The 25,092-nt window shown below is 37.7% G+C and overlaps 1 protein-coding gene across 1 annotated transcript; it reads left to right on the top strand.

The window, feature by feature from the left end:
* The first annotated feature begins 242 nt into the window (after positions 1 to 242).
* Positions 243 to 24,338, top strand: LOC148055176 (splicing regulatory glutamine/lysine-rich protein 1-like). The gene is made up of 6 exons (XM_087762605.1): positions 243 to 731; positions 9,916 to 10,049; positions 17,752 to 17,867; positions 22,189 to 22,353; positions 23,384 to 23,562; positions 24,167 to 24,338. Exons 1-6 carry the CDS (start codon positions 463 to 465, stop codon positions 24,321 to 24,323), a joined length of 1,020 nt encoding a protein of 339 aa, XP_087618731.1. The 5' UTR covers positions 243 to 462; the 3' UTR covers positions 24,324 to 24,338.
* Positions 24,339 to 25,092: the final 754 nt, after the last annotated feature.

Raw genomic sequence — 25,092 nt, 5'->3', positions numbered from 1 at the left:
AGCTGCACCTTCCCCACGTGTGATGGAGCTATCTAACCGCCTCAGTCACCCCAGCAGGGCACTGCGTGCGGTGTCTGGGCCGTCGTGCTCCCTTCCTCCGCTATGCAGGCGCCGGGGCTGCTCCTTCCCGCGCCCCCCTCCCCCGCAGGATCTGCGGTTTGGTCCCCTAGCAGCCCGGGTCGGGTAGCGTGTACGTGAAGGGAGGCCGGGAGAGGGGGGGGGGGGGGACGGGGACGTGGCCTCGCGCTGGCAACGGCGGCCCGCCTGGCTCCTTGGGAAACCGGAGGGAAGAGAAGTTTTTTTTCCCCTCCCCTCTTGCACGGGAGCCCTCGCGGCCAAATTCGGAGTCTGCGCGGAGCGACGGCGCCCGCTCCCCCGTGAGCCCCAGCTAGCACGGGAAGAACGGTTGCCCGCCCAGGAACACTTCTAGGGAGTAGTCGAGTTCGCCGCTAGAGCGCCCGCATGCTAGGACGCTCTGGCAGTCGCCGCGCGCTCCTCTCTGTCGTAAGGCCCGCCTCTCTTGGCTGTGTGTGGCACCGCCGTGAGCGGAGCGGTTGTGCAGGCTCCGCCATGATGAACAGCGGAGGGATCGGAGTGCCGCTCGGCTTCCCCTTGGGCCCTACGTCTGTCATCCAGGTCACGAACCTGTCCTCGACAGTGACCAGTGAGCAGATGCGGACTCTCTTCGGCTTCCTGGGAGATATCGAGGAGTTGCGCCTCTATCCCCCGGAGTAAGTAGGGCCTGCGCCGGCCTCCGGAGCGATAGAGACTTGGGATGAGGAAGAGGCCTAGAGGGGTCGGGAGGATGGAGGGAAGGGAAGAGGCAGAAGGCCCTATGTGCCATATTGAGTGTGGGCACCAGAGTCTCCCGCACAGGGAGGGGGGTCACATGGTCCCACCCCTTTGTATGGGGCAGGAACGTTAGGGGAAAGGGGCTTCGCCCGGACCTAAGATGGCGGTCCTTGTCCGGAGGAGGGGAGCAGCCGCGGCATCTCCGGAGCAGCCTGTAGAAACACGGCGGGTTTTGTGTTCTCGTGGTGGCGGCCAGGGCCGCGGCCACCCGGTGGGGGCTGCCGGCACTGAGTCGCAGCCTGGCGAGAAGCGTGCTCCCAGGCTGCCCTGAAGCGCTTCCCTGGCGCAGGTCTTGTTCCCCCCCTTTTCCTGAAAACCTCATTTCTGTGGCCCACCTTTCTCTTCGCTCGGACTTATCCCAAGTGGAGGGGGGTCGGGCGAGAGCGCCCCGGGCCGCCCCGCCCGGGCGATGCGTGCTGGCGGAACCAACTCTCTTTGTTCGAAGGGCTCTCTTCTCCTTCTAGAAAGGGCCGCTCGAACAGAAGCCACCATAGCTGTTAACAGAGGAACAGTACCTGCCCTGTGCTCAGAAATGTCCCCGAGACGTTTGCAGTAAATGAAAGTTAATAACGGACATTACACGTTTCTCTAAATTGTTCTCATTATGTCAGCTGCATGAGAGGGATCTGCTCAGATGGGAGATAATATTGTTATTTTGCAAACCTCAGTGTTTCTTCCAAACAGATGGTGGCCAACAGAACAGGGGAGTAAAATAATTTTTTTTTTCTTAACGCATTTGTTGTATTAGGAAGTGAATGACAGACGTGCCTTTTCAAACCATTTATCTTTTCTTTTTCCTTATGAAAATTAAATAAGAATAGTAGAAGGGGACAGGGGGAGTCATTCACATCCATACTTTTAATACAAAGAAGACAGAGGAATAAAGTTTCAATTTTTTAAAAACTAAATAGCAAAAAAGTTGGTATTTGTCCATTTTTATCTGTTACTAGATTATACTTGGCTAGGTTTGAATGAGGGCCATTCAGAAAAATTAAATGTGATTTAATATGTATATAAAGTATATGTAATAGGCATCCATTCATGTAAAGATAAAACAGCCTTACCAAGTTTTAAACACTCTTTAATAGATTTATGGTGATTTTTGTACAGTTTTCTAGGTTTTTACTTTGGACTTGTTCCACAATATACTTAATACACTTGTTTTCTCCTGACTTAATATATTTTTTGTTATAGCTGTTGCTCTTATTTTTCACTAAGTCATATAGCAGATTTTAAGGAAAATAGATATTTTTCTTGACATTTGTATGCAAATAATGTTTGTGCCTATGTATAAAATTTTGCCAGTCTGTGTATACACATAGAATATTAAAATCCTGTACCATAGCAGGGTTTGACTTGGAAATGTCAAGGTTATAATGCAGTAAACACCAGTTCTAAATGATTAATTTAGTTTTCAGAGATAGGATGTGGGATTGTGATTATTTATTTTACTCTTGGTTGTATTTACATTTTTTATGCATAACTTTTAGAAATATGCATTTCCTTGCCAAATAGTTCTGGATGTTTGACCTGACTTTCAAATTATTACCTTGGAAAAAAATGAAGTATTTAATCTAATGCCCTTCTTGTGAAACAGTAAAAACATGCTTCCTATTGACTCTCTGAAAATATATTTTAATAATATTATGATAAGTTCAGAAAATAGTATTTCATTGACAAATGCACAGGTAGCAAAGGTATTCCAAGCAAAAAGATGCTACAATAGATGTCTGCCACTTGTTAAAATTATTTTCTGCTCCTATTTTTTCTTTAGGTATTTAATGATTTAAGGCTTAGATTTTTTTAAAAATAAATTCTTTCTATTACTTCAATTAAAAAGGAAATTTGCTTTTTACATTAGAGTCAACATCAGACAAAAATTAATGTCATCCCAGTCTTAGCTTTAAAAACATTTCTGTAAGCAATCCAAACTTCTGATGTGTTCTAGAGCATGAATTTTGTTACCTTCATGGAACAGTGGGAAACTCACTTTTCAGTCCGGTTCCTAGCTGAAAAACATAATTCAGTAAATTGAATTAGTGAATTACAGGTCTCATGGATATTGACTACTGAACAACAAATATTAATATGCTCTTTTAAATTTATTTCATGCCGAGGAATAAGAGGAAGGTGACGTGGTAGCTTTCAGTCGTTCCAGAATATTTGTGTTACCTAAGTTAAGTAAAAGTTTTCACTGAGATTGGGACTTTTGCTAGTCTTTGTACAGAAGCCCATAGTTGAAAAAATAAAGCCAACAGTTCTTGTTTCAAGAATGATATATAGTGTAATATTAAAAGAGTATTATCCTAACTTTTTTTATAAAGCGATATGGTGAAATAAAGTTGCATGTATCATTGTGTGGAATTGTAACCTGTTTTCTCTCTAATTCTGTATTGCAAATGTTCACCATACACACAAAATATTTTTACTTAGTCAAGCATGAGTTTGTAGAGCAGAGTGAAGCTGTGTTCTCTTCTGTATGCATCATCTTGTATAAAAAAAAAAAAAAAGGGCATTCAAGTTAAGAGACTTACTGTAATATTTGTAATCCTATTGCCTTTGCTGGGCATGTTTATTTCTAATGGATATGAACTTCTAGTTCTGTTGATGATCAACAGTAAACAATATATAGGCGTATGTATGTGTACATGCATACACGCACTTTATAAAGCATATAAACTCCCCTTTTTCTAATCCAGCATTATGGTCTTTCCAAATAAAAATATAAATTATCCTTCACCTTTGACAAACATGACTGACTTGGAAGCCTTCTACTTTTTCCCTTAATCTGCTGAAGTATAATCCATAAAATCTGATTGTATTAAATACTCAAATTTTTTAATAACAAAACTACTTTTCAATAAAAAAAAGGAAATAAATCTCATTCTGGTATCTGTGAATTAACTTGGTCAAGGACATGGATGATTTTGGAGCATTGCTCTTGATAATTTAATTTCTTTTTGAAATATTTTTCCCCATTCTTGGAAGATGCAGCATTACATGTTAGCTTTGGATTTTTTTTTTTCTTCATAATCCTCTTATATTTTGCTCTGTCAGCAATCAGAGGTTTGTAGAAGTGGTGAATTTGATCAGGTGATCATTTCAACCTTATAGGAAATTCCTTTGATAACACTGTTCCACTATAATTCATTGTGCAGCACCCTACTGCTGACTTGAATGAAAAAAAAAAAAAAAGAGAAGGTTTATGACTTACTGGGGAGTGAGGATGATATATCTGGCACCTATAGGCTCTTTAATGATTATAGAATAAAGTATAGGGCTATGCTATGGTTGTCTAAACTAGTATTATAAGAGAGAAGAGTTCCTTTTTGTCCATTTTCTGCATTTCTGCAGTCTCCTGTCATTAACGTGTCCCTTGGTTTTATAGGGTGCAACAGAGAATTTATTTAGAAAACTAACAGGAAGTCTCAATTGTTGAATATAATTACTTACAGATTACATTAAATAGAAAGCATATTAATGTTAGATAAGTTCACTTGTAAGCATGCAGAATGTGGAGGGGGAGAAAGAGAAACCACCTCAGCTTTTTAATGTATTAAATAAAATGTAGGTTCTTTAAGATGACTCTTCAGTATTCTTAGCGAGCTTCCTGAACCCAGTGACTTTTACCAGCAATTCATATCTTAAGACTGTGGTTTTAAAGTAGTAGTTTCTTTTAGGGTCCTTTATTTTGTATACTGAATTGATTGGGAGGACTTTTATGAATGTTGAGTTAAATCACACTATGCTCTTTGGTAGTTTGTCACTTCATGTTTTATCTTCATTCATCAAAGCCCTTCAGTTTCTTCAGTCACTGCTAATCAGGCATCCCTTTAAGAAGGATGGATTTCATACCTGTCATGTTCCTGAAAGCCTACTTCTCCGTGAGGAAGTGTCTATCTTGTGTATTAGGGGCTTTCACACTTTATGCAGATAGCAGTAAATGCTACTTTATTATTATTGTTATTTTCCAGAGAGGCCTGTGTGAACTGTGAGTAGTCCACTTTCAGATTCAGCGTTGAGGGCATTGGAAACTCTTGGCACTGGAAGAAGTTGTTCCCATATGGTCATCATCCTGATTTTAGCTACTTATCAGTGAGGCTTCATTGGCACTGAAAGCAATATTTCTTTTTATTGAAAAACCATTAACATGAATCATCTTTCAGTGGGTCAGAGATGCTTGTTACTGGTGGCTGTTTGTATTTACCTATTTTCTTACAAGAAAATTTTAAATTTCACTTGATTGTACAACTATATACTGTTCTGCTCTCTGGAAGGCTTTCCATTGAAACTTTAATCTAAAAATTGAAAGTACCTATTTGATGAATAACATCAGTAAACAAGTATAAGTTATGTGGAGGTGGGTTTTGTTTTTATCCACTCATTTTACTCTTAAATAATTTGTATTTGATTGTCAAATCTTAAAGAGACTAGCTGAGTTTATGTTTTATCATGCTGCAACTCTCTGCTGTATTGGTTTAAAATTGGTATCAAAAACTTGCCCAAGAAACTTTGACTTAATGAGATTTTTTTTTAACCCTTTCCTTGTAAGACTTGTCTCTTAAAGACTGCTGTAGGTGGCTTTCAGTGCTCAAAGACCCCTTTTATTCCATTTCATTACTATTGCCAAGCATTTTGGTCACCTCTTCTTCTCTGTCCCATAAACAGAGCTTTAGCCTTGAGAAGGATATTTGGAGAATTTGCACTTTTTTTTTTTTTACCAACTGCTCAGAAATGAAAGTAAGGGGTGATTGTAAAATCCTTTCAGAAAATAGGATTTCTACGTTGTTGGGTTTTTTAATTTACTTGTATGTATGGTATTTTCCCTTTTGCTTACATCTTGAGGAAAATAGGATGACTGAATTGCAGGTTTCCAATTTTACCAAATGAGATCTGGTTTCTTCCTGAAGCTAAAGACTTAAATATCGTAAAGAAAAGTTAAAGGTATATTTGAAAATGACTTGGAAAATTATGGTTGGATAGGGTGAAACAGTCAACAAGACCAGAAAATAATATTACAGTCGCAGCCTGTGTAAGAGAATTAGCTTATGTACTAAGAGTTGTTACTACATCGGGGCCTTGGTGTGGATTTGCCAGTTCTGTGTAGAAGAGGGTGGCTTTAGTGGGGCTTTGTTGTCAGCTTCAGTGATACTTTATCATCAAAGTCTGAGGAAAAACTCCTGAAGTTTTGAATATCTGTGTATTGTCCTGATTTGGCTAGAGATCTGAATTTCCATGTTGAGAATGGAGAATTGCTGTCATTGTTTAACAAGTGCTCCTCAGTTTGCCATTTGCAAAACTTTCAGTGCTTATCGAGTTTTCTCGAGGGAATACACAGAGGCCATTAAGGAGGTAGGAGGGAGGCATCCTGCAAGCCCGTGTGTGCAAAAGATCTCTGAGAAACCACACTTGCGTGGTGATGCCAGGAGCATGAGAGGGTATGCTGTGTTCCCTGCTTTGTAGAATATTCTCTGAAACTTTTGTCTCTTTGCTGTGGTTTTTTTTTTTTTAATCAGCCTAAAGTTACTTACACTTAAACTTACAAAATGTGTTGTCCAAGAAAGTATTAATTTGTTACCTTTCTGTTGGCTGTTTAAATAGACTTTTGTGTGAAGATGAAATATGGCTTCTTTTTCTCACAGTTCTGAACAAGACCAAGACCAGTCTTTATAGATTACTTTCAGATTGCAGTACAGTTGAAATCTGAAGCTGTGTGACAGGTCTTTTGCCTTGGGTATGTACTCCAGTATGCCAACTACTCATACAGCTTAGAATTGTTTTTCGGCACACTAGGAGACCAGTGACATCTGTAATCAGATTCTTAGTCCCAGTCATGCTTTTGCATTATGTTTGTCACCCAGTTGAAGTCTGTTTCAGAGAAGCCTTCAAAATTACATTTGTAACGATAAGCCTTCAAATGTGGCTGTAAGAGGATTTTTGAACAGTTAAATATTGAAAAGCTTTATTGAGCAACAATTGAATTTTTGCAGAATGAATTGTTTGAAAGCAGGGAGGCACAAACTGTCTGCATTAGGTGTTGAAAGCTCTGCTATAATACTGTTTGCTTCTGGATGTTCTGGAGCGGTCTTGGAGGCTACTACAGACGAGTGTTTCTTAGATGTCGTTATATCCTGTAGTGACTGCAGTATAGATAAGGCCTTTGATATAAAACACACAGAGCCTTATTTAAATGTGATCTGCACAATTATTCCAGAACATCTTATTTTGATAGGTTATTCATTTCTGTTGTTGTCTTCACCACCACCCTGAGAAAATTTGGACCCTTAGAGGGATGTTTTGTAGCCTTTTATTTGATTTTTTTCACTGTAGCTTTCTGAATAGGTCATTCTTATGTTTTTTGGTTGGTGGTTGTTCTGTTGGGAGATGGATGTTACTGTCTTCCTACAAAAGAAAACAAAAATGGCAGAAACATCTGAATACTATTCAGATCTTTTTCCTTTTTGAGTTTTCTTGCTTTCCTAAAGAAACTGGATTATAGTAACCTTAAATCAGAGATGTAGGACTTGCTTTTTTGCATCAGTGCTTTGTAACCCTAGGAAGAAGACTATGACTCTACCTCAATTCAGCCTCAGAAAAGGTTGGCAGAAAAAATGGAACAAAAGGAATTAAAACAGAATAGGAGTTTTCTGTTTTAAGAAAGACTTCTTACAAAGCCTACTGGGGAAGTTTAGGAGGCCTGCTTTGTAAAAGGAGAGGACCCAATCACTGTGAAACCTTTTAAAATCTTAGATCTTTTGGATATTAATCATCTCCCTCAATGTAGATGCAGCATTGATGTGTTTTCAGCAGAGGTGGTCTCCTTATAAGAGAATTTCTCCTCTTCATCACTTCTCCAGTGAATTGCATGATTAGCTTAACCTTCAGAAAACACTTTGTACCAAGACTTCTTTTTAGAGCTTTGTTGCAGCAGTGTTCCGATGTTAATATTTTTTACCATACTTTCCAGATAGCTTTTGTGATTGAAATCCAGGAAATACGGGGGGGGGGGGGGGGGTATTATAAAAAATACACTTGTCGTAGCTGGCTCTATAGATGTTGAAATTTATAAGGATTATTTATGGAGCCTGGAACTGCCTGGAACAGAATTATGTTTTTGAGTTAGCAATGAAAACAAAAAAGGAAAAAGCCAAGAGATGTTAGAAGTCTGGACCACAGAATCTTCAGTGGAGGCTTCAGCCATTTGGGTTGTAACACTGGCATGTGTATTTAAACAAACCCCAAACAACAACAAAAAACCCAAACCACCCTCCCCCCCAAACCCAGGCACACAGACCCCCTTCCACTCGCCCCAACCAAAACAAAAAAAACCAAACCCCAACCTGTGGCTATTAAAAAAAAATCTTTGCAGTGAGCAAAGTCTGGCTCTTCAGAATATATAAGATTACAAGTCATATGCAAACATTTCTGCTGAGTACTGAGAAAGTCATAGCTCTTTGTCAGCTCTGATGGAAAGTGTTCTGAACCAAGACTTTACAGGTGGCTCAAAAGCCATTTTATACATTTATTTCCTTCCTGAACGTGAAAACTTGAAACTGTGAAAACATTGTCTGCTACAGACAAACTAAATGGACAGAAGAAATTGAGTCATCTTGCAATGTTTTTCTAAATTGTATAAGGTTGACTTTCATATTTATGTTTCTTCCACTCCCTGTTTGTTTTTGCTTCCTCAATGTCTCTGTTTTCACAGAATTTTCCATCATAAATGTTTCTGATTGCTGTTCTGAAGTTGGCCAGCTCTCTAGATATTTTACCTACATGTTACCTTTCTGGTAACCAGAAACGTACCAATCTGCCTGCCTCAGACTAAGTTCTTGGTTCATTTATGCAATTAATATGATGAAATAATGTGTCTAAAACTTCTGCGTTTGTATTTAAATACTAAAGCCTAATTAATTCCTTACAACAACTTTGGGAGTACCTGCTTGGAATTTGAGGGACTACAGGATGGATTGGGCTAAATTTGAACTGCTTCTGGTACTTCCAGAAAGTTGACAAGTGTTTCTGTTTCAGTTGAGAGAGGGTCAGGATTAAACAGTTCATGCAGTGTATTTTCCATTATTTACTACTTTGCTAGAAGACAGATGTTTTTTCCAAATGGAACTTGCTGATGTTCCAGCAATATCCTATTGTATTCTGTCTCTGAAGGCTTTACCTGTACTTACTTCATATGAAGAAATAAATTGCTTGTATTCCCTAGTCAAGGTTTATACTCTTTATACATTTTTTAAAGCAAACTTTGGTTTTGATCAAGATTACAAAGTTTATGTATTGTGCTTTCTGACGTCTCTGTTGGTGTACTTTCTAACGTCTCTGTTGGTGTACTTTCTAACGTCTCTGTTGGTGTACTTTCTAATGGAAAAGGAAATTACCCAACATGCATATTTTTAATTTTCTTCCTTATTCTAGCCTAATAGTGAATTCCTCCTACCTCCTCCAGTGTTATTCTGTACTGCACTATGCCAAACTAAGGCAGATGATAAAAAGGATTTTTGTTACATTAGTGAACTAAGACCTAACATTTGAAAGAACTCTCGTGAACTGCTTTTATCTCAATATGAATTAACAAAACTTCTTTCGTGAAGGCCTAAGAAAGAGTATCGGTTAATATGGGCTAATATCTGAAGGACCCACTAAAAAATGATTGGGCTTATTGTTTGACTTTCTTAAACAAGGATTATTTGAAGGATAAAAGATAAACTGTAAATTATTTCCTCGACAAATGTGTTGAGTAAATGTGCTACTTATAATAGTAATTTGGAATGTACTGGTGAATGTTGTTTAGCAAGATTTGTAAAGAAAATCAGCCTTGTTAATTTGGGATTTTGGCTTCTGTAAGTTTCCATTAAAAAGGAGGAGGGGCTATGCTATGCTTTTTTTAGTGACATAGTAAGTAGGCAAATTAGTAAATTTCTATATTCTTGTCTTTTGGGTAACTTTTCCAGGAAGTCTAAAACTTTTTTTTTTTAAATTAAGAAATAATAGTTGAAAATACATGCATACATTTAATATGGCTAATTGTTTTTTTTTCCTTTTATCTTGCAGCAACGCACCTCTTGCTTTTTCCTCCAAAGTATGTTATATTAAGTTTCGTGAAGCATCAAGTGTTGGTGTGGCCCAGCATCTAACTAACACGGTTTTTATTGACAGAGCTTTGATAGTTGTGCCCTGCGCAGAAGGTTGGTATTTTAGACATTCTTCTGTAATGTTGGTCTTTGTCCTGTTTGTTAATTGTTTTAAGCTTTCTATGTAAGGAGATGGTGCTCTGTTGTTATTTTATTTTATTGCTTTTTGAAATAAAGTCTTGAAACAAAATTGAAAATTGAATGAAGAAACCCAATTATATAAATTTAATTGAAATTCAGCATTAGAAAAAATTAGTTGATTTAAATTAGGATAATTCAATTTTCCATAGTTATTACATATTTTTGGGGAAAAGAAGGTAAAATAATTCCCTTCAATATGGTTTGTGTTGGCAAGTTTATTCCCACATAAAGTTCTCACTGAAGTCAATGGAGCACTGAAAAGATTAGGCAGATCCTGGCACTGATAACATTGCAGTTTGGATCTTAATGTATCGCCCTTGGTGTGGTGGGGTTTTTTTGTTTGTGTGTTTGTTTTTTTTTTTTTTTTTAAGATACTAATTATTTTTCCATTTTTTTTTTTTTTAGACTGAATGCCAATTTTGTCTTGTAGACACGTGATATATGCATTTGACCATTTTAGATTCATCTAATCTAAAATATTTTGCATTTGTGGTGATAATTACTGTTTGAATATAAATTACCTGCTAGTTTAATAAAAAAAAAAATCAGTTTTCCTTTCTTGTTCCTGTGGAAAATATTAATTTGTGTTCAATAAAAAGGCTTTCTTATGCATACTGGTACTCCTTTTTGATTTTAGATATCTCTTTAAAAATGCAATCAGCTGTACAGAATACTTCTAGTGTAAAATATTTTTATAACTCTTAGTATTCACCAAGCATTTTATTTTATTAAATTTACAAGTGTTCCTTTAACTAGCTTTGAGGTCATGCTTTTACAGATGTGTTGAATACAAGGTAGTTTTATTATTAGTATACTATCCCAGATCTGAATGCAGTTCTATGAAGCATGGCTTTACTGTAGGCAGATCGCTGGAGTTAGGCAGAGCCCCATTGACTTCATAGGGATCATTGTGGGAATTGAGCATCTGCCTATTTGGATCTGGACTTTTTGCCTTTTTGGAGTGAAAGCATTCCAGTTGTTGGAGTGAAGCTAACTTCACTTTGAACGTGGTAGCTGTTTTGCCATGAACAACGATATTTAGAATGATTGAGCCATAAGTTGCAGCAAGTCCAGAAATATCTCCTATTAACAGGACTTTTCTAACTGCAAGAGTCAGGTTTTGGTTCAAAAAATACTGTTGACTTCTTGGAGTTTGTTAACAGTGGTTCCAGAGTACCATTTTTTGGCATGTTGGCCACATCGTGATCTGGATAGTATGAGATTAGTGCTGCTGTAATAATGGTCTGGGGTGTTCCTAGCAAACTCTGACAAGTCTCCAAAATTTCATAGACTCTGAAATGACCTACAATACACTGTCTAGTCTCGTAGCCTTGTTAATATGGGCATATTAACAAGTCTTTGTGAAGCCTAGATTTTTAGTTGCTTTTATGCTTTGTTTTGGGGGCTTTTTGGTTTTATTTTTGGAACTTGTTCTTAAACCACAAAGAGTATCCACTTGAAGCTTTGTAGAGGCTTTGGGTGGGCAAAATGTATCAGACCAGAGTCGTCATTATTAAAAAATTGCCCTTAAATAATTGACTACAAATTCTTCAGCATCTTAGTTTTACGTTTCATTGAAAAGACCTTAACACTGGTTCAGTACTGCCAGAGAGGAAAGATTGCTGCCTAATGAATGAACAACACTTCCTGGTGTTTTTCTTGTGATGAGATCACTGCCTGACGTGATATGGCAACAGGCAGGTAAAGCTACATTTTCCTGTGTCTCTTGATGGTAGACAATGAGTGGAAGGAGAATAAAATCAAAATTCTGAGAAATCTTGTTCCAACCCTGTTTGTAGCTGACTTATTAGGCATTTCTGAGAAAATGTATTACAGAAAAATTGTCACTGTTCCAGATCATTCTGGACCCCACAGAGATTTATGCATAATTAGGTGAACAAGTGATTGGGTTGTGAGGTCAAATTTTTTTTTAAGTCAGAATGCTGTTTCTCTGTAACTTTCTAACAGAATCACTAATTTTAATTTGTAAAGATGTGAATTCATATAGGTTTAACTTTCTGAGGAATTTATTCTGTGGAATAAGCATAGCTTTGGAGACCACAGTGCAACATTTTTGATTCACTATGTACCATTGTTAATGGAGTCAGTGGAGTATATCACAGGCTTTAAAAGTAGCAATTGCTGTATTCTACTGGAAGGTTAAATTATATCCATGGCCAACAGTGCCCGTAGTAAAACATTTCATGCGCCGAATTGAACATAGAGGAGAGGTAAAATGGAACCCTGAAAACTTGGTTTTAAAAACCAAAATAAAATCTGAAATTTGGAGTGTATTTAAACAGTGGTAAATCAAGGGAGTATGAGGAGGGAATTACTACGCAATGAAAATAATGTTAATTTTGTGACATTTAATAAACAATTTAACAAAAATGTAATTGTAAATGAAATAACATCGAGTTGTCAAAATATGACTTTCTTTTGTGTGTATCAGTAGGTTTTTCTTTAAACATTATACTTTGAGAATGCAAAGGTTGAAAGATAAACAAAGATGCCACCCTAATCATTCTAAATTTTATGTCCACATTGTCTAGTAGATGGATTTTGACTATTAATTTGGTTTTGTATGTTTTCTCTGTGTGATATTTGTGCATTATTAGATGACTAGACTGGCCAAGGCAGACCTGTTACACTTGCCTGAGTTAGGCATTGTTTGCCATGCCACTAAACCTGCCGCCAAGTGAAACCTTCATGGGGGAAATGAGATCGAAGTCTGGCCTGCTGAAGATGGACGCCCTGTCTCTGTTTTTATTTTATTTTGCTTTCTTTCCTTTGTTTCTTTTATTTTATTTTTCCCTTTTTTTGTTTTGTTCTGTTAAATCTCTTTCCCTTGTACTTGTGAACTGGTAATTCAGTTCTGAAAAAATGATGTTTTGTAAAGGGTTCACAGTATTTCATTTTGAAGTTGACCTGAAGTTGCTTGTGGATGGTATACACAGAATTTAGAATATGATTAACTAAGTTTTATGCTGTGAATTATGGATAAATTTGGTTTGGAATACATTTAAGCATCTAAATTCAACAGATGAGCACGTTGTGTCAGGCTGGAATAGTGAAAAATATATCAGTTTTAAGATGCATTCTTTCATATGTTATGCTTCATGAGCTTATCTTGGAAGAGGACAGTTGAAACTCTTACTTTCTGGAGAAATTAACTTTACAAAGTAAAATCATGATCTTTCTCTGCTATTTTTCCTCTTCTCAGCAGAGTAGTTTTATTTTAGGTTGCATGGTCTGTTTAAAAGAAGGCTTTCTATTTATGTCTAATAGGAAGAGTTTAAAATAATTAATTTCTGATATTGAACTTTCATGAATATTGAATGTCATGAAATATTTGTTTGCTTCTGATGAAACCTTGCTCCAGTGAGGTCAGTGGCAGTAAGATTTCATCCTTTTGTTTTTGTAATTTTTGGAAAAAACTGTTTACCTCTCAAGTACAAATGCAGCCTGAGGTTTTGGTTGGAATGTGTTATGTGAGGCACATTGTCTTTTAACACTGTTATTTGTGGGAAGATTGAAAAGTTCTGTGTGTGTGTATGTGTGTATTGCACTTTTACATGCTCCAGTGGTGATTATTTCAAGAAGAGTTTAAAAAAAAAAAAAAAAGAAAAAAAGTGTAATCTCACAATCTCAGAAGCCCTGGCAGCTCATGCTGGATTGAGAAGGTTCTCATCCCTAAATGATGTTTGTTCTTCTTTCTTGTGAAATGGAAGCCCTGAAACAGAAGTGCTGGACCAGGTGGTGTGTCTAGTGCTCAGGCATTGCTCTTCCCAGCCAGCTGCATTGGGACCAATTGGTTTCACTGGTAATGCACCAGGCTGTGAACTGCAGCTGAGAAGAGCTTTGCTTTGTGATCTCTGTTGGATTTAGCTGTGCCAGTTGAGGTAATTACGAGTAGTTGTAATCTCTTTAATCTCTGCTGCTAAATCCAATAAGAATCATGAATTGGATCACACAGAAATTATTTTATTTATAAGTGTGTGTTTTCCATTGATTTAAAATAGTAGGAAAATAACAATTCCTTTAATTATGTTTCGAGTAGATGTGAACAGAAAGTATTTTTAAAACAAACGTTTGTACTTATTGCTGAAGCAGTTTTGGGGGGAGGGGAGGATTAACCATGTAGTTTCAGTACAAAGAGTAGGAAGTTAATTTCTTCTGAGCACATGGAGGGGGATAAAAATACTGTGATTAGTACCTGCTTAACACAGATACTTCTGTTCAGCATTTAGCAAAATGGATTCTGGTATGGACTAGGTTGGCTAGGGCTCTTAAGCACTTTGATGATACAAAAAAGTAACAATCATAACTGATATTTAGGACAACTGTACGTTTCTGAAGAAGCATAAGGTATCTCTAGGCAATGCAGAGCTAATCTATATTTGATTCCAGATTCCTTTGCAAAGCGAAGAATAAATAAATAAAATGATCATAGAATCTGTAATTTACTAAACACTCATAAGCTTCGAAGAAATATTTCTAAGGATGTGGTATAAATGTGGCATATTTATTTTTTCTGTTTCCCTTATTAGAAAATAAATATCTTTACTTCATTTCAATTCAGCTTTTAAATACTATGAGTTTAAAAACCTAAACAGTTATTGTTAAGGTGTCCTAATTTGTTATGTCATTACCCATATGTTTTGTTGTATCTTTGTGGGCTTGTATTCATTTTCTAAATAAATTAATGGGGATAACATTCCAAAACTTAAAGCTGTAACTCATGAGGTTATTTGGCCTCACATATTCATTTGTTTTTCAAAACTTTCTAAAGAACAGGGAAGTAAATTTGCAAGATATTTCAGGTTTGGTTTTTTTCCCCACCCACAACAGTTTATTTTCTATAGAATTGTTAAAAAGTTTGACCTGATCTTAAAAACTAGAGGGGGATCTTTTGAAAAGACAGTATCTCTGAAAATACAGGCAAATTTTCAGGATTCTGTCTGTAGAGATACAGATTCCTCATTCTTGAATAAAATAAATGAACAGATCTTTGTTTGTGGCATGGAACTGACCAACTAGATTTTTGTATTTAAAATAAAACATGATGTTGTTGAGGGACCAAAGTATTCTGGAAATAATGCTGCTAACTTTATAATTTAGATATGCATGTTATTAATTTTTTGAACTGCTATAATAGTTTACTTAACTGAAAGTGTTCAGTGGATTCCTTAAGCAACATTTGAGCAAATGAATAATTCCAATTATTTCAGTAAGATGACCCATATGCCTAAAGTTTAGAATTGTATTTAAATACCTTTCTGAACTTGACTCCCTGTCTTTTTAGTTATGTGCATAACTCGGTTCCTATTTAAAAGGGCTAAATGCCTTAAGCATCTCTTAAGTTTATCTGGTTGTGTGTATATTGAATTGGCTGTATGTAAGTGCATACTTAAATTAGGCATATGCTTATGTACATTACTGACCAAGGATCTAAATTAGAATGCAGATGCACCACTTTAGGAGCCATTTCTGCCATTGGATTTACTTGACCCATGTCTGTTGATCCTGTAGAAACCTGTATGAGTATCCAGTTAATTGTAAGATGCTGGCTGTTCAGGATAAGGTCTGGTTCATCGATCATTTGAAAACACTTAAGTATTTTGATTTTCAGAAGAACTGGTATATAATTGTATGCCTAATTTGCACACAGTTGCTGGAACTGTATATTTGGAAGCCTGTTAGTTAGCTTCACAATAGGCAGGATGTGCAGCAAAGTACCTGATTCTCATGAGCAGTCAGGCAAATCAGGTACGCCTCTCATTACATGCCTGACTTCAAAATGAGACCTGTAAAGAGTGCTGAACATTGTGATGATGACTCAGATTCATGCATGTTTTTAAAAAAGCCCTGGAAGACATAATTGCACAGTTAATTCTTAAGTTCTAATTTCCTATTTTTCTCCTTTAGATAGCAAAATCAAGTGGTTTGTTACATGTTAAGGAGCAAGGTGCCTCAAAACTTAACATAAATAAAATAAATCTAAATAGGAAGCATGAGAAAAAAAGAATACTATTATTTTATCTTTTCTATTCCACTCATGCTATATATAAATTAATTTTCATTTATATTTGTTTTGACCTTTGGTCATATCCAACTGTAACCCAGTCCTTGCTGCAGATCTGTATAACAGGTTTGCAACACTTTTGTCTTCTTTTTATTTTTTTAAAGTAGCATGATTCCTGTGGGGTTTATTGGAACTCGTATAGCTAAAATTGCACAGTGTTTTGAAACTTATCTCATATTTTGTTTTTTGATAACAATATTTATATATTAATTTTAAAATCCTGAAGTTAGGGGTTTTATAGTTAAAACATGTACAGTTTGATCCAAAGCAGTAAAAGCCACTGGCACAGTATTTGTATATACCTTGACTTTTAAAACAATGTTTAAATAAAAGCATTTACTTTATTAAAATGTATGGGGTAATACCAAAGGGCTCAGTTGGATAGCATATATACAGTTACGCCAGTAATTTTGAATAGATCATAGATAACTAGTATAATTAGGACTTCCTTTCTGTAGTTTTTCAGTTCAGTGTTTAATGTTTGTACCAGTTTAAATCCCTTTGTATTTCAAATTTAATACATACATTTAATTGTATTTGTAATTAACTATTACATCTTTTGATTTTTGAAGATTTTTTTGGGGTTCATTTAGCAGTCTAATTGTGACTAACTTTGAATAAAACCTGTGTTTAGTTCAGATTAGATATTACTTAAACTTTTAGCATGATGGGGAATATAATGTGGTTGAAATAGTAGGAAATACATATTTTAGGAAAATATAGCTTGCTTAGCAGATCAATTATGATTTTGTTTGATCTCAGTAAATTTAAAGCTAATTTATCAGAGTTTCAGATAAACTGAGGTGACCTAGAATGTAAGACAGTACAAATCTGAATTTTTCTGCCCTCCCCTCCTCCACTCCCAACTTCACTTGTAGTATGTCTTGTGTGGAGTCACAGTAGTTTTTATTTTATTTTTATTTATTTTTACATCAAAAGTAGGTAACACCAGAGGGGGAAAAAGCGCACTAATTTCAGTTAGCACATACTTTGTGGGTTTTTTTTTTTTTGTTTGTTTGTTTGTTTTTTTTTCTGATTTGGTTATTTGCCATTTCTGGGGATTAAACTTTAAAAAATGTTCTTCTTTTCTGTATCTGATGTTCTGTGTGCTATTAGTGATGCAGCCAACACGAACGGTTGTCATGTGTAAAACAACTTTCGATCACCGTGAAAACACCGCCCTGGGAAAGCGTCCATGCTTGATATCGTTTGGTTCATGAACATTAAGTTTCCAGTACAGGTGACCCATAGCTCAAAGTGTTAAATAATTGTGTACATTATTCAGTTTTTAAAATAATAATCCATTAATGAGATTGTTAGTCTTTGAAGTTTTGCTAACTTTTGTTTTTCCTAGTAGAGCAGGGTAAAAGGAAATACTTAAGTTCATATTTGTTTCTTTGTAAGGATCTGGTAGATAGATTCATTCTTATTTATTACTTTTTTAAATGCAAGGGTAATTGTAAAATCATAGAAAGAGTAACATCTGTGTAGTGTTCCAACTCTGTGTAATGCTTTCATTTGCTTCTTCAGGTAAAATCCCAGATGAAGCCAAAGCCCTTTCTCTATTGGCGCCTGCTCCTACTATGACAAGCCTGATGCCTGGTGCAGGGTTGCTTCCTATACCTACACCAACCCCTTTGACTACAGTAAGTAAAATTCAGTCCCTGTTTGATTTCTGGTTTTCCTCTATACTCGGTAGCCTTTCTGTGTTCAGAGAACAAGAACTATTTGATCTGTGGATGTTGTCCTCTTATATGCTAAATCAGTGAGGATTTAGCTGTGGTGCCTCTTTTGAGGGTAGATCACAAGATGTCCATGCACTACCTTTCCTGGGTGTTTCTTTCAGATTCTTATTTTGCAAAATAGTAGGTAAATACTGGTTTTGGTTGTGCCCATTTTAATTGTTGTCCCTTCCCTAGACCAATTAATTTGATCCAATGGCAATGCTATCCACCTCCTAAAAATTTGTTAAAACATAATAGTTAAATTGACACGGTTCTTCAGAATATTAAAATGCTTCATTAGGGTGCTTTTACTTGATATCTCTATGACAGGGTTTTTGACTGTTAGCCTAACAATCTTTTCACTGCAAAAAGCATAGGAGCTAGCTAGCTGCTGCTGCTTCTGCTCAGTTCCCTTTTGCCTCTGTAAGCCTTTCTTGATACCAGCAGGCTGTTGTGCCCTATTCAGGGAGGATTCTGGAAATAGTAAATCCTACTTCAAAAAAATTGGGCTTAATGTCACTAACCCCATGTTATTTGAAGGTGAAAGTCCTCAGTCTTCCAAACATATTGCAGCAGTGTGTGTATTTATGTTGTTACTGGTACCATCCTGGATTTTTGGCTTGTGTTAAGGGTGTTCTGCAGATTCCCAAACCTATCTGTCCTTAAATGATTCCTCATCTGTTTCCATTACCAGAAACATTATTCCCACTCATATTCTTAGCTGACACTGATCAGCATCCTAAAAGAAATGAATGTATTTGGTGTCTTACTTCTTTCCTTCATTCCATAAAAAAATTGCTTTAACCAAGTTTGATTTCTTCTGCACTATTTCAAACATCTGCACAAAGGTCAGCATCCTTTTTGAAGCTTGTGCTCCAACAGCTGTTTTAGAGTATACAATTTATATAATGAAACAGTGGGACGAAAGTCACCAGTTAGAGGTTTAGGCTAATTCTGTTTATGGTTCATAACTGTCACTGTATAAGAGACATTGCATGACTTTGAAAATAATTTTTAGTTCACAAGAATGTTGGCTTTTTTTTGTCTTAAAATGGGTGATACTGCCCTCATTGTTATGTGAAGTAATAGTTTAGGCATTTCATAAAACAAAATGTGCTTACTCATGGTTCCACTGCATAATTGCCACTAATGAAGCATAAATAATCATAGAATCATTTAGGTTGGAAAAGACCTTTAAGATCATCGAGTCGAACCGTAAACTTAACACTGCCAAGTCCACCACTAAACCATGTGACTATAAGCACCACGTCTACCCGTCTTTTAAATACCTCCAGGGATGGGGACTCAACCACTTCCCTGGGCAGCCTGTTCCAGTGCCTGATTACCCTTTCAGTGAAGAAATTTTTCCTAATATCCAGTCTGAACCTCCCCTGGCACAACTTGAGGCCATTTCCTCTTGTCCTATCACTTGTTACATGGGAGAAGAGACTGACACCCACCTCCCTACAACCTCCTTCCAGGTAGTTGTAGAGAGCAATAAGGTCTCCCCTCAGCCGCCTCTTCTCCAGGCTAAACAACCCCAGCCGCTCCTCATAGGACTTGTTCTTTAGATCCTTCACTAACTTTGTTGCCCTTCTTTGGACATGCTCCAGCACCTCGATGCCCTTCTTGTAGTGAGGGGCCCAAAACTAAACACAGTACTCGAAGTGCAGCCTCACCAGTGCTGAGTACAGGGGGACGATCGCTTCCCTAGTCCTGCTGGCCACACTATTCCTGATGCAAGCCAGGATGCTATTGGCCTTCTTGGCCACCTGGGCACACTGCCAGCTCATATTCAGCCAGCTGTCGACCAACACCCCCAGGTCCTTTTCCGCCAGGCAGCTCTCCAGCCACTCCTCCCCAAGCCTGTAGCATTGCATGGGGTGGTTGTGACCCAAGTGCAGGACCCGCCACTTAGCCTTGTTGAACCTGATATAATTGGCCCCGGCCCATCGATCCAGCCTGTCCAGATCCCTCTGTAGAGCCTTTCTACCCTCAAGCAGATCAACACTCCTGCCCAACTTGGTGTCATCTGCAAACTTCCTGAGGGTGCACTCAATCCCCTCATCTAGATCATTGATAAAGATATTAAACAGAACTGGTGTAATAGCGATGTTTTAGAGATATTTGTTTCTAAACTAACCTTCTAAGGTAAATTAACTTTGTTTTTATATACATCTTTAATAAATTATCAGTGAATTTTAGAATATCAAAGAGGAAGTCAAGCTGTATAACCCTCTGTTCAATAATAAAAGGCTGATTTCAAGTAAAGACAGAGTAGTTTTCTCTTGTTACATAAAAAAAATTTACTGGTGGCTTGTTGAAAATTTCTAACACTTGTTAGAAACTTTGTTTGCTGGAAAGGCAGTTGCTTTTTTCGGTGGAGAAAATAAAATTCAAACCAGGAACTCAGCAGAACAATTTAGTAGTGATTTTTAAATGACTTTTTTTATAACATTCCCTAGGAGAGATTTCAATTCCCAGCTCTAAAAATGAGAGTTGTATTGTCCTCATTCTCTAGGAGGTGACTGTGTTTGTAGGGTAAGATCTTAGACTTAATATCCTTCACGTTTCAACTGTAATTAATCTTGCCTTATGTGATATGTTTGTCCAAAAGGTACCTTATCTGTCCCTTTGATGGACTGATGTCTGTTATGGAATTTGCAGTGCCCAGGGCCAATTTGTTCCCTTCTTCCCTTGCTGGGCAAGGCCTCAGCAATTCCTCATCCACTTATAATACTTGTTGTGGCAAAAAAATAAGAGTATTAGCAGTGTTTGAAGGCGTCTTACTCAATTGGATTGACCGTAGGTATTAGAAATTCAAGCCTGCATGTTTTCTTATTGATATACTGCATCCCTGGCCAGAGATCTTTGATAAGATGGTATCTGATAGCACACAGAAAATCTTAACTGTAAAAAGTTATTTATGGGTCGGTTTTTATTCTTTAAAAAAAAAAAGTACTTGTGGTGGGTTGACATTGGCTGGCTGCTAGGTGCCCACCAAGCTGCTCTATCACTCCCCACTCCTCAGCTGGACAGGGGAGAGAAAAATATGATGAAAGGCTTGTGGGTTGAGATAAGGATAGGGTGATAACTCACCAGTTACCATCACGGGCAAAACAGACTCAACTCAGGGAAATTAATTTAATTTATTGCCAATTAACAATGGAGTAGGATAATGAGAAAAAAACAAATCTAAAAACATCTTCCCCTCACCCCTCCCTTCTTCCCGGCTCAATTTCACTCCCGATTTTTCTCTACCTCCTCCCCCCGAGCAGCGCAAGGGGGATGGGGAATGGGGGTTGTGGTCAGTGCATCACACGTTGTCTCTGCCACTCCTTCCTCCTCACACTCTTCCCCTACTCCAGCACGGGGTCCGTCCCATGGGAGAGTCCTCCACAAACTTCTCCAATGTGGGTCCTTCCCCACGGGTTGCGTTTCTTCACAAACTGCTCCAGTGTGGGTCCTTTCCATGGGGTGCAGTCCTTCAGGAACAGACCGTACCAGCGTGGGTTCCCTGTGGGGTCACAGGTCCTGCTAGCAAACCTGCTCCAGCGTGGGCTCTTCTCATCATGGGGCTACAGGTCCTGCCAGGAGCCTGCTCCAGTGCGGGCTTCCCACAGGGTCACAGCCTCCTTCAGGGGCACATCTCCCTGCTCCGGCGTGGGGTCCTCCACGGGCTGCAGGTGGATATCTGCTCCAACGTGGGCCTCCATGGGCTGCAGGGGGACAGCCTGCCTCACCATGGTCTTCACCACAGGCTGCAGGGGAATCTCTGCTCTGGCGCCTGGAGCCACCTCCTCCCCCTCCTTCTTCACTGACCTTGGTGTCTGCAGAGTTGTTTCTCTCACATATTCTCACTCCTCTCTCCCGGCTGCTGTTGCGCAGCAGTTTTTTCCCTATTCTTAAATATGTTATCCCAGAGGCACAACCACTGTCGCTGATTGGCTCGGCCTTGGCCAGTGGTGGAAGCTTGGAGCCAGCTGGAACTGGCTCTATCGGACATGGGGACAGCTTCTGGCAGCTTCTCGCAGAAGCCACCCCTGTAGCCCCCTCCTCTGCTACCAAAACTTTGCCACATAAACCCAATACGGTACTCAGCTGGGACCTTACAGTTTTAAGTCTTGCCTATATTCATTAGATTTATTTTTATAGAAATGCACAAGGAAGGCAAGTACTAACAAGTGAAATATCTCCCACCAGTGCTTGGTTGCAAAGCATATTCTGTTTTTGTGTTTTCCAGCTCGGTGTTTCACTTGGCACTTTGGGGGCTATACCAGCAGCAGCATTGGACCCTAACATTACAGGACTGGGAGAAATACCACAGCCACCAATTATGGGGAATGTGGACCCATCCAAAATTGATGAAATTAGAAGAACAGTCTACGTTGGAAACTTGAATTCACAGGTTGCTTTTCTTTTTTGTTGTTGGCAATACTAATGGAAGATGCAGAATTATAATTTATGAATTATAATCTTACATGTTAAGAGTTTTCATTATGCCAATAGGAATTTAAACAAACAAAACAAATACTCTTTTTGGTTACTAGTGATATTTCAAAATTCTGAATGCTCCTTTGCCAATCAGATCAGACCAGACCGTGGAATTCATTCTAGCAGGATACCAGAGAAATCATACTGTAGCTGAATTCAAGAAACATACTTATGATTGTGTGTGTTGATCAAATGGCCAGCTGGGTTGTGTTAGCTGAACAATGCCTCAGAAGTCATGAGATCATGGTAGCTGTCCCCCACAACGCTGTGCAATTGCTTAAGTACAATAAGAAGGAATGATTTGTCTTAATGGAAGTTGCAAAATTAGCATAAACACCTTTGAGTTTCTCTGACAGGAAAGTTAGGTCTGTCAGAAATTTGTTTTTTCAGCAACTGATTGAATTAATTGAAAAACAGTTTGGTTTTGACTGATGGCAATAAAAGTATTTGATTTGAGGTTTTTTGACTGCCAAAGTAGCTACTAGAGTGTAAAAGTACTATTGATCGCAATAAAATAAAACAAGCTGGAAGCTAGTAGAAAACCAGATAAAAGCAAAGTCTTGTAATACTATTTGGATTTTTTTTTTAATCGATCAAAATTCACAATCAATAGCTTGGACATAGGTGTATAAGGAAATTCCTCATCAGTTATTTCAAATGAGTTGCTTGAAAAGTGTAAAATCCTGTGCAAGTGGTTTTTTTTAACCTAGATGTAGGACTTCAGGGCTTGTGGTTGCACTATTTTAAATTGTAGTATATTCTTTAGATTAATGGAAGAAAAAATACCTTTCTCTCTTAAAGTGTAACATTACCAAATTCATGTTGCCTGTGTAATAATGGTGAGATGTCTTTCCAAAATCTGTAGCTCTTCAATTACCTGATATGTTGGATAAGTGGTTTTCATTACATATTTTACTTCAGCTGAGCTCTTCGATTCTTTCTAGACTACAACAGCAGATCAGCTGCTTGAATTCTTTAAGCAAGTTGGAGAAGTCAAATTTGTGCGAATGGCAGGTGATGAGACACAACCAACACGATTTGCTTTTGTGGAATTTGCGGACCAAAATTCTGTACCTCGAGCTCTTGCCTTTAATGGAGTTATGTTTGGAGACAGGCCACTGAAGTAAGAAATTAATTATCCATATGAATATTGAATGAGAGATTTCTTAGTATCCTTATACATTTATGACTCTGATGTGCAGGAAACTGCTGTGATGAATATTTTTTCAGTATAAGGACTTATTGTTAGTAAACTGGAACACTTTAACGATCTCCAATTTCAAGGTTGGGCATAACTTTCTCCAAGAAGAATATGGATGGCATTGAGTAAAATATTTCTGCATCTATTCTTGAGGTAGTGAAAGCCATTACAGTGAGAATCTGCAAAGTCCTTGGTTCTAATTAAGCTTTATATATGATGTGTATGTAATTAGTAGGCCTTAATGTAGAGATTTGATCTGAAATAGAGAAACAGATTTCTAGACTTCTACTAGAAAATATTTTTAACACAGAAATATTGTGCCACATTTATTTAAAAGTGGTAAGATTTGAAAGCAATAAGACACATTTCAGATACTTAGAACAGATGAGTGTTAGGAAAAATCTGTAGTTTTGTTGAACTTTGAAGCTTTTAGTCATGCGTGGAAGTTGAGGTGTTTTCTTATTTGTTTTTCATTTTCCCTTTTCAAGTGTTTGGGAGTTAAAGGTTTTATTTTTCCTTAATTTAGAATAAATCACTCCAATAATGCAATAGTGAAGCCTCCTGAAATGACACCGCAAGCTGCTGCCAAGGAACTGGAAGAAGTGATGAAGAGAGTAAGGGAAGCCCAGTCTTTCATATCTGCTGCTATTGAGCCAGGTAGGTATATTCTCTTCATTACCTAACAGACATGATCTGTGTATACCTTGGCACATGCTTTTAGGAGCACTTTCAAACGCAGGAAAAGGGTACTCAAAGGTGAACAACATGTGTGTGGGAAAACAAAATAAAGTAAACAAAATTGTCTTCATGCAACAAAGCAGTGGAATGAAGCTGACTTTTTATTTCATCATATCTTATTTTCAGATACATGCTCACTGAATGTTTTAAAAAATACGAAATCAATACTAAATTAATACTTAATGTTGGTGCTTTTAATGTTCAAAGTACTTACAAACTTAAAAAAAGCTTTATATTTGTTTTGTTCTCTAGCACCCATTAATGCCATAGTTTCATGATCAGAGGGAGCTAGCATGCTGCTGAAAGCAGCAATGTTATGGTTTCCTTCAGCAGGTTAATTTTGTCACTGTGCTATGCTCTTTTTTCATGCTGGCTCAAGACTATGTGCATCCTCATAGCAAATGGGATCAGAGAATGAATCTGGGATAAAATTTAACATATTGTAATGGACTTTTTTTCATCCAGATTGGTTCCCTGATCCCTGTTAACACTGAAATGCCAGGTCAAGGAGGAAGGTGTTGGTGGGTTGAGTGGTTAGACAGGCATTTCAGTGCTGACTTATGCTGACTTAAACTGATTGCCAAAACCACAGCATAAAAAATTCTCAACTTGTTAAACTTTCAGCTGAAATCCTCCTTTTTCTTTTCATCAGCAAGGTGACAGCAAGATCTTGCTGTCATTTTCTTCTTACTAAGAAACCCAGACGTTGACTTC

This window comes from Nipponia nippon, unplaced genomic scaffold (assembly GCF_047370975.1).
Source record: "Nipponia nippon isolate SJK-2023a ecotype South Korea unplaced genomic scaffold, ASM4737097v1 scaffold_26, whole genome shotgun sequence".
Lineage (NCBI taxonomy): Eukaryota > Metazoa > Chordata > Aves > Pelecaniformes > Threskiornithidae > Nipponia > Nipponia nippon.
This window is presented reverse-complemented; position numbering and strand designations above follow the sequence as displayed.